Here is a 10516-nt window from a genome sequence, read left to right as displayed (position 1 = left end):
TGTTGTCTATAACCCATTTCTACAATTTGTCAAGATCCCTTTGAATTTTAGTTCTATCCTCCAAAGTGTTTTCAGCGTTCCCTCACTTTGTGTCATCTGTACATTTAATCAGTATACTCTCTCTCTTTCTACATCCAGATCATTAGTAAAGATGTTAAACAACACAAGACCTAGAACAGATCCCTGTGGAACCCCACTTGAGACCTCTCTCCACTCCGACCTCATTCCATTAATAGTTATTCTTTGTTTGTGGTTGTTTAAGCAATAATGTATCCACTTAATGTTAGTTCTGTTGAGCCTGCAATTCTCCAGCTTACTTATCAGAATGTCCTGTGGGCCTGTGTCAAAAGCCTTGCTGAAGTCAAGGTATTTTATGTCCACAGCATTCCCCCATCCTCCAAATCAGTTACCCTGTCAAAGAAGGAAATTAACTGGGTTGGCATGACTTGTTCTTGGTAAATCCATGCTGGCTGCTAGTAATTTACCCCTTCATCCTCCAGGTATTCGCAAATTGAATGTTTTATACATTGCTTTAGTCTAGCAGCTTCCCAGGTATCAAAATCAGGCTGACTGGTGCGTAATTTCCTGGCTCTTCTTTTTTCCCCTTTTTAAAAATGGGCACTACGTTATCTGTTCTCCAGTCTTCCGGGACCTTTCCTGTCATCCTTGAGTTTGTAAATATTATTGCCAGTGGCTTTCATTTGGTTAGGAATGAGTGAACATAGAAGTAGATAGTGGGACTCTTGTAGGGATGGGGCAGAGCACTGAAAACAATACACTCACCGTAATAGTCATTCAGTGCAAAATATGAACAACAAATGTACTCATCTTAGACACTTGGATAGTATATGGTAATTAGTGTGGTATCAATGACTTAATGGCTCTTCAGTGTTTGAAGGATTAATTTAATCTCTGGAGTAGCGTCTGGTTAACAGTCAGTTACTGATTTAAGGTATAATGACATATCAGTATATTATATTCTGGTTTATTCCACATCTGCCTAGTGTATGTCACACTACAGACTTAAATCTAACTACGTTAGGTTAATTTACAGCCAAAGCAGTAATTACTGCAGTGGCTGATGTCCACACTGCCCTTCTTCTGTTGGTGCGCGTCCTCACCAGGAGTGCTTCCACTGACTGAAGAGGGGCAGTGTTGGGGGCTGAGAGCCAGGGCTCTCAGGTCTGTGCAGTTCCCCACAAGGGGCCCAGCTGTCCCCTTGGGCTTCTCGCCTCCCCGTTTCCTGCTGGAAGCAGGGGGCAGCCACTGGGGCGTCTCACCTCCCTGAACAGGGAGCTGGATGGGGGCAGCTGGCTGGGAGCAGGGAACCAGGGATAGAGCCTGCTCGGCTTTCTTGTCAATTTCAAGGCTCCAGCATGAAGCCCTGAAATTGACAAGACATCCAACAGCTGATGTAAGTAGCAGTGTCTGCAGAGACACCCTGTTGCCCTAATTGCACTGACATAAGCCCAATGCCTCTCCTGGAGGTGGAGTTTTGATGTCGGTTTAGTAGGGCACTTACATCGGTGGGCAAGGCTGACATAATTAGGTCAACATAAACTGCCTTATGTCGACCTAACTGTGCAATATAGACCAAGCCTAAGACCCCATTCCCCAAGTGAGACTGTTCTATTCAAGGGGTCGGCAATAGTATATCTCCTTGAGTGACTCAAGTCTGTGAGAGAAATATAAATCTAAGCTTGCCTAATACATATGTCATTGTGCAGTGGACAATATAAACAATATCAATATTTGCTGCCCAGGGTAGTTAAATTTGCCACAACAGTTTCCATAGTTAGTAAGAACTGTGGTAAAGTCAAATACCATGGTGTGGTAAATGCTGAATTATTTGAAGTTCTTTGCTGTATCCTGGCCTCTCTCACTTCTAAACTTTCTACGTACCTGTGTGGTAGACTCAGGAGTAGTACAAAGAGATCCTGTTCCAGGACTAGGACTTGTAGGTGCTATGGTAGTATAAATAATAATAACTAGTAATTATATATAAGCACCATTATACAATATTACCTGTTGCCAAGTATAGATGCTCTTTGCATAACTTGAGAGGGAATATACTGAAATTTTAAAAATTAGTCCCTTTTTGAAATTGCAATACAGTCAAAAGTAAAATATGCTTTAATAGCCCTTCCCCCCACTCACTCATTTGAAGTGACTCTCATGTATATGGGATTCATTTTAGATGCAGTTTTTAAAGTATCTTACTTTTGTGAGATGGATTTTGCAGTGTGTTTCAGAGACATTTAAAATCTCACTGATTATTTGTTGAAATCTCCCTCATGCACAGGGCATGAAAAGATTACCAGACACCTGTTACTAATAATACTACCTAGCACTTTTCATCCAGACATCGCCAAGTGCTTTACATAGGTGGATATGCATATTATTTCCATTTTACTGATGGAAAAATCATGGCAGAAAGAGATGAAATGACTTGCCCAAGGTCACACAGCATATCAGTAACAGAACAAGGAATAGAATCTAGATTTCCTGATTTATTTTTTTTCAGGCCTGTGCCATATCCAGTGGATGATACTACCCCCTCTTATCTAGAGGATTAAATTTAGAAGCCACAGACAGATGTGAAAGGACTTCACCAGCAAGATCTAGAGGCAAATCCCTGCTAAGAAGCTTGCTTCACCCCTTTCTGCTGGAAGTATACTTGGATTCCTGTCATGATGCTGCCCCTAGACACTGCTTGAAGGCTCCATTTTTAAATCAGCATCTAATTGTAGGTATCTGATAACTTTCGAGTCTCACCCCAGCCTCCAAGTTGCAGAAGGGCTGGTAGGTTGGAAGTCTGCTACTGTAGTCTTCTCCTGCCTTGTGAATATTCCATTGCTTCTGCTGCTACTGATTCAACAAGCAACAATGTGAAAATGACACTATTCTTGTAACCCTTATGTCTAGTCCCAGTTGTCAGTTTCATTCTGCTGCTTGGGAAATCTATGAGCACAACAGAGACAGAGCTGTCTGTCTGCAGACTCTGGAATGTAGCACTTCATTGGTTCACATTTGAAAAATAATACTTGCACCCTAAGGATGAGAAACATTTTTTTCATAAAAGCTTAAATTCTTCAGATTCTGTTGTGTTAATGCCTGCTGTCACCAGGCAAGTTTTATATTCACTGTGGGAGAGTTGGCTTTTCAAGAGCTCCTCATTCAGACTGATGTAGGTTGACAACACTGCTTCAACCATGAACATGGGGCTGGTCTACTCAGGGAATTTACATTGGCATAGCTACATCTCTCAGGAGTGTGAAAAATCCATAACCTTGGGAAATGTAGCTATGCCAACCTAGCAGACAGTGCTAGGTTGACAGAAGAATTCTTTCTCAGGGAGGTGGATTTTTTTACACCTGTGAGAGATGCAGAAGGGCTTTTCTTGTCAGTGCAGGCAGTGTCTCCTGCAGAGGTTTAAGTGTAAGCATACCTATGGATGTCTAAGTGATGATCTTGCAAACTGTAACCCCAAAACATTCCCATATTTTTTCCCAACGGTAGTGAATTTAAGTAAGTGTGCATTGTATATCACATATTGCTGTCAGGGGTGTGATATTTGTATTCCAGTAGCACCCCAGAGTCCTAGAGAGGAAGACTGATCCAGTGGTTAGGGTGCTGGCCTGAGACTCATGAGACCTGGGTTTAACTCCCTGTGTGTTGTTGGACAAGTTGCTCTGCCTCAGTTCTCTCTTTATAAAATGAGGATAATAATACTTCCAAGCTTTGCAGGGATGTTGTGAGGATATATACCTTTAAAAAAAATTGAGGTGTTCAGATACTATGGTAATGGAGGCTATATAAGTACCATAAAGGGAGAGCCCCACCCGCAGACTGGAATCCTGTGTTGATGCCATTGTGCAAATTTATAGTAAAAAGGCAGCTCCTGCTCCAGAGAGTCTAAGTGTAAGACAAGAGACAACAGATGGATCTAGATAGATAGCTGAGGAAGCACACGTAAACAATGAGGCAATATAAGATAGATGTAATGGGAGGTCAGTTAATTAGGTTTGTTCTGTTAAAAAAAGAAATGCGCTGGATCCAAATGGAATATAAAGGAGAATCTCGTGTAGAACTCCAGTGGCAACAGAAACTTAAAATATCCAGGTGTTAGGATAATGCATTTTAAATAATAATAATTAAAAAAGCTGTCCGCTTTTGAACAAAAGGCAAGGTTTTTTGTTTGTTTGTGTGTGTGTTTTAACCAGCGATCCACCCCCTTTACTTCCCTGCAACAAGAGGAGGAGGAATCCCTCACCACAAATCTTCCCCATTCAAGATGACCCACACGCAAAATCTATATAAACAGCTGATGTAGTAAACCAATCAGCGCAGTACAGCTAGAACAGCAAAACCCTAGCAAGGGCCAAAAAAGGGGAGCAGCAGCAGAGAGCATTAGGCGCCTCCTCCTCGTATTTCCTCTCACGCCCACTTCCAGCAGAGGAGGTTTTTTTGCTTTCGGCTTTTGTCGCTTTATTTTAAAAGTTAACTGGGAAAGAATGTGCAAAGAGTTTGGGCATTGGGTGAGTTTCTTCTTTTAATTTCGTTGGGGAAAATTGTATGGGGAGGGTTGGATGGTCGGCTGTCCTCAGCATGGGGAGGTTTTATTGGTATGTTGCAATGGGAAGGAGGAGGGGATTAAACGTAGCTGCTAGCGAACGGGAAAACCCAGAGAGAGCAGAGGAAGGAGGACACAGCATGTGTGACCTGCCAGTGGCAGCAAGGAGGAACCTCCGGGATCTCCGCGTCAGCAGCGGCCCCAGTTATGCGCATACATGGGAGTGCGTGTGCGTGTTTGTGTGTCTTCTCTGTCTGTGCTGCAGGGATGGGCCGCTGTAGGGGGGAGTGCGACACACACCTGCGTGCCCACTGCATTGCATTGTGACAGCAGCCCCTCATGTTGGGGTGTGAGAATGCAAATAGCTTTGTAATAACTTTTCTTTAGGTTCTTAATCAAGTCCTGACTTTCTGGTCATGTCTCCTAGGAAAAATAGAATTCTCTTTAATAAGACTTTAACAGCTGTTTGTTGCTGCTGCTGTTGTTTGGGATTAACTGCTTCATGGCTGAAAATGTCTCAGATGCTACCAGTTGACCAAATACGACGTCATGTCATAACTACTGATACAACTTAAGCTGGTGCTGCACCAACTGACGTGTTCTGACATGGTGTTGCATGGGCTGGCCTGGTGCTACATCATCTAACGCTCTCCCAAAAGTCTGACACACTTTTGTGAAGTCTGGCGCAGTGACGCTGTGTTTGACACACTGCTGCCTGGCTCCATTGTAGTGCTGGGCAGTCTATTTATTATGTTAACATGACTTTATCTGACATGGCACTGCCAGGCCCAGTGTGGCACTGGGCACTCTGGCACGATATCACTTTTCCAGGGTAGGGATGGTGGGGGGCAGTGTGGATGGGCTGGGGGAGGAGAGGGAATCCTTGCTGGATAGGGGGATTTTTTTTTGAAATGTTAGCCTGGGTGCGTATCTAGTTTCACTTCTGTCCCTTCCCACCAGCCTGTGAGGAAACCCCCTCAGTGACCCCTCCCCCTCCCATGCAGACAGGGAAGAGGGCGGAACCGGGAGACCCGATGACGTCACTGGACCGGGCCGCTTCCTGCAATAGAAAGTGAGCGAAGGTAAAACACCCCCTCCCCCCCTCAGACCCGGAGCTGCCGCCGCCGCAGCCGCCGCGCGCCTCCCCTCGCGCTGCCCAGCTGCTGCCCCCAGCCAGCCACGTGAGTGACCGGCCGGGGAGCCCCCAATGGCTGCGCCGCCAGCGGCCCGCCCGGCCCAGCGGGGCCCGCCTACCCGCTGCCCCCTCCCGACAGCCCGGCCTCAGGGACGCCTCCCCCTGCAGCCCGGCCCCTGCCTGGGTCATGCATGGAGCATCCCCCGCTGCTGCCTGCGCGCCGGGGCGGGACTAGTGTCAGACAGACAGACCTCGCCCAGCGGGGGCGCCCTGCTGGGGCCTGGGTGGGTGCGGGGGGGCGTCACCGATGCTGGAGCGGTGGGTGTTTGGGCGGGCCGGGGCTGTTTGGGGGCGGCACGGTGGGGGCGGGGGCCGGGGCTGTTTTGGGGGGCTCGGGGCGGTACAGATGCTGGAGCGGTGGGTGTTGGGGGCGGTACAGATGCTGGAGCGGTGTATGGTTGGGGGGGCTCGGGGTGGAGGGCGTTGGGGGGTACAGATGCTGGAGCGGTGTATGGTTGGGGGGATCGGGGCGGTGCAGATGCTGGAGCGATGGGTGTTGGGGGGCTCGGGGCGGGGGGTGTTTGGGGCGGTGCAGCTGCTGGAGTGTTGGGGGGCTGGGAGGCGGCGGAGATGGGCGGGCTGGGGGCGTTTTGCACGGCTGCTCAGGCGAGGGAGGGGGCCAGCCCCGGGTTATGTTTGTCCGAGGTTGTCAAGTGAAGGAGGCTCCCAGGCGCCGTGTTTCCTAGCTGCTGCCTCCGCCGCTGGTGCCCCCTTACACCGGAGCGGCCGCCATCAGCAGCGGCAGCAGGGCCGGCTCCAGCCGCCCCCCGGAGCAGGCCGGCAGCGGGGGCACAGGCTGGCGCTGTGGTGAACCCCCAGAGCGGGTCCCATGCGCCCGGCGCGGCCTGGGGAGCCGCCCCCTCTGCTTGCCTGAGCCGCGGCGGCGCCCAGACACGCCACGGTAGGGAGATCGGGGCGGGCGGGAGGCAGGGACCAGCAGGCCCGGCTCCAGCTGCCGTCTTCCCCCACCCCCCTGCCGGGGGGCTGCGGTTTGTGCGAAACCCGCCTTTACTCCTATTCCAGCAGCGTGTGTTTGTTTCCAGCCGGGCTCTGTGTGTGTGTGTGTGAGGCGCCCCCAGGCAGGCTTTGCTGGGTTGTGGCAGGGAGTAGGCAGGCATCCCGGTGATTCCCCCTCTTCCCCAGCCCTTCCCATCTGTTTCCTTGTCCCCCCTACGCCTCTTCCCCGGGTCGGTCCCGGTCGCTCTCCCCCTTCCTGGCATGTGGATGGATGTGTGCAGCGCTTTGTTCGGTGCAGCGTTGCAGAGGGGTTTTCCCAGGCTCCTCCCTCTTTATTCATTCATGTTTTTCCCCTTTGCAACTTGTGTTCGCACTTCTCATCATTTCGTGCTTCTCTCTCTCTCTCTATGGGTTTTTTTTAATACTTGCCTCTAGCCCCGCTTTGCTGGTGATCATGATATGGCCATGTTTTCAGGGCAGATAACTGAGGAGGAAAAAGGAGATTTCAGATTTCTTTAGCTTTTAAAAGATTTCTACCTGTACCCTTGCTACTGCGTGATTTCCCCCACCTCCCAGAAAAAAAAATCTTATTATTTTATTGCTGGTGGGCAACTGAAGTATGCAGTTTTAAATATTATGTAACATGTCACTTGTGTTGCAACAAAATGCTAGGAAATGTTCTAAGAATCCCTGTTCAAAGATATGTCAACATTTTGAAACTTACTTGAATGCTTAACTTTAAGCACTTAAGCAGCATATCTTTTTCCAAAGGTGCCAGGTAATTACCCGTAGCTCTCACTGGAGTTTATCATCATCATCGGGATTCAGAGATGTTCAGCACCTTTTAAAATTTGGCTACAGATGTAGGTGCCTAACTTCAGTCACCAAAGCTTGAACATTCTGATGTTGAATGCTAAATTTCATTTATAATGTATTCATAATTATACCAAACATCTTTTAAAGGATGAACAACTTAAACATCACACTACTGCATGGGATTTTTTTAACATAATTTATTATTATAACTGAAAGAAATTTGTGAAAAAAATCTATTTTCCAGTTTTCATTTGTGTAGTCAGTTCCTTCTTTGTTTGAGTCTTTCACACAACAACAGATAAGAGAAAAACATTTAAAATTAATAGCAACATACCCATTGTTTTGTATTTACAATGACAAGCTTCAGGGGCAGGTGTAGTAACTGAAACGTATACACTTTTTAATTGACTTAAATAATTTCAGGTTTACGATGTCCTTTTACAAACAAAGACTTGGAAACAAAATACAATATCTTTGTTACACCTTGAAGATAAGGTGTGTGAGGATGGCCTTTATCTCCCCTTTCCTACTCAAGCAGTTTCACTTGCTGCCTAGTCCGATTAAAGGCTCTATGTCAAGTAATTAAAAAATCATTACCTGTGTTGTTAGCACTGTAGACGGTACATTTTAAAATTAACTCTATATTTATATGTATTACCTTTTCATTCTGTTTAGCTTGGATAGTGGCAGTATACTGGTCAATTTCAATAAGCAGTTCTGCATGAGCAGGATGCTGTCCTTTTAGGGTTGTAAACACTGCAGAGCGATTTAAATCCAAGCAAAATACTGTTTAAATAGAAATAAAAAATCATGAGAACATTTTTGTGCATTAAGCTTTGTAGAACTGGGAGGCGGGGTGGGGTGGGGAGGAATCTAGCTCTTGTGACTAAAATACGCATTTGTGTCCCTTCAAATATATGGAAAACCTAGTTGCAGAATATTAGGAGAGTGTCATTTTACCTTGGTCTATTTCAGATATTGGCCTTATACACTTAGACCCTGATGTTGCAGCTTCTTCTGTGTGGGTGGACAGCTAGACCCATTCAGAGCCCTATTGATTGGCTTCAAGGTGGTTCAGGAGTCTATCCACATGCAAGATTGGGGCCTGATTTTGTTTTCCATGTTACAAAGAAAGGTTGCAATGAAACCACCAGCAAAATTTCTCCTGACTTTGTCACAGCTGCAGGCTCCTGCAGATGCCTAGTGTCATGGAGGGGAAGGAATGGGAAGTATATATGAGAGGATCTCTAGTACAGCATATTTCTGTTCACTTCCTTTCACCGTGGATCAAGATCTCAAAGCCTGAGGTTGAGTATTTTTGTGGGGAAAAGTGCATGTTTTTGGAAGTTAGAGAAGAAATTGGGAAAGGTACAAGCAGTGCATTATTTCTTAGTCCATCAATGACATCCTTTGTAACCCTGGAAATCTGTTTTTGCTAACAATAGTAATAAAAGAAAGTTTGAGTTTCTTGGAATGAAAGATGCTATATAGATACAAATGATTATTAACTATGTTTTATTAATTTGTATAGCAGCTTTAGGGTAAAAAGAGGGTAGAGAAGATATATCTGTTTTCATATTAACATCATATGTCTCTTAAAAAAACCTTTTTTTTTCTCTCCTTTTTTAAGCACATGGATTAATTGACCCCTTTGGCAGATTTATGGAGCTGCCTTTCCTCTGCTTGCTCTACTTGCTATTTTGGAGAGGAGAAAGTGGCCTCTGATTAGAGCAAAATGCCTCGGACAAAACAGATACATCCCAGAAATCTGAGAGGTAAGAAGCTCCTACCTAAGAAAGCAAAATTTCCAGGAAGCTTGGGAACAATTTCAAATGGAAAATTAAAGGAACACATACCTTGAAAAACAAAGTTTCTATCTGAAAAATATTTTATACACTAGTGTTAGATGTAATGTCTAAGATTACTGTAATAGAGACAATTTAGAGAGAGGGTGGGAGGGCACTTTTTCAGTTCTTGTAGTTTATTTTGTGCATGGAGAGCACATGGCTGTTCTATATTGGTCATTTCTGCAATCTCTAGACTAGGAACTTTCCAAACACAAAGGAAGACGTGGTTTCTTGCCACAAAAAGTTTACAGTCAAAGGCCATGTCTACACTTACAAGCTTACAGAGGCACTGGTGTACTGATACAGCTGTGCCGCTGTACAAGTGCTCCTGCAGCCGCTTTATGCTGACTGTTGACATGCTAAAACCAGCGGTGGTAGCTATGTCAGTGGGAGAGCGTCTCCCGGTGATATAGTGCTGTGCATTATCATCAGAGTTTCTAGTCTTCTACAATTAAGTGAGCCTTTCATTAAATTAAGCAAAGAACCTTTAGAAGGAAAATCTGGGTATAGTGTATGCCCAAATTTGTAAAATGATTTTTTACAAGCTTTCCTTAGGATTTATTGTTATAGTTAAAGTTGCTTAGAGAGGCTATAAACTTGATATATATAGTACATATATTTATCATCATCTTAGGTTATAGAAATGAAGGAATTTTAAAAATCAGTTTACTGTTCATTATTTATATTGTTTCCATTTCTCTCATCTTAAATGAAGCAAATGTAGTCAGTTTCACTTTTGTTTAGTCAGTTTCACTTTTCAGGTTTAGTGTTGCTTTGTCACTGTTTGCAAGCATTGCAGGAAATCTCTGCTTAAAATAGTTTTTACTGGAATTTTATAAAGTAGAAATATTTAAATATTTTAATTTTAGAGAGTGTTTACAGTGTCTCTTTTAATGAGTACAACTTGTAAATGAATCAAATATATATGTATGATGTAATAAGTTATGGCAATTGGTTCAATTAATTAGACCTGCCAAAAGAAGAAATTTATAGAGTCTAAGATGAAACTCAATGAATATTTTCAATTTCAACAAAAGCATAATTTTTTAACAGTATAAGGATAGGAAATCTTTATTTTAGGGAGGGCATCATGTACTTAGTTCGGTAGGTAGATTGTCAGCATCTTAA

At 44.8% G+C, this 10516-nt stretch overlaps 1 protein-coding gene across 3 annotated transcripts in view; it reads left to right on the top strand.

The window, feature by feature from the left end:
* The first annotated feature begins 4382 nt into the window (after window positions 1-4382).
* The window catches only part of HIVEP1 (HIVEP zinc finger 1), a 193531-nt gene continuing 187397 nt past the window's right edge, over window positions 4383-10516 (top strand). The window contains exons 1-3 of one of the 3 annotated variants that reach the window (XM_045005283.1): window positions 4383-4538; window positions 5534-5655; window positions 9172-9316. In XM_045005283.1, the coding sequence (XP_044861218.1) occupies window positions 9277-9316 (40 nt within the window). In that variant the 5' untranslated portion in view covers window positions 4383-4538; window positions 5534-5655; window positions 9172-9276. Of the gene's footprint in view, window positions 4539-5533; window positions 5656-5703; window positions 5755-5898; window positions 5993-9171; window positions 9317-10516 lie in introns of those variants that run through there. The other 2 variants (XM_045005284.1, XM_045005285.1) reach the window with 2 other exon arrangements.

This window comes from Mauremys mutica, chromosome 2, assembly GCF_020497125.1.
Source record: "Mauremys mutica isolate MM-2020 ecotype Southern chromosome 2, ASM2049712v1, whole genome shotgun sequence".
NCBI lineage: Eukaryota > Metazoa > Chordata > Testudines > Geoemydidae > Mauremys > Mauremys mutica.
Note: the sequence above shows the minus strand (reverse complement) of the source record. Positions and strands in the feature narration are given on the sequence as shown.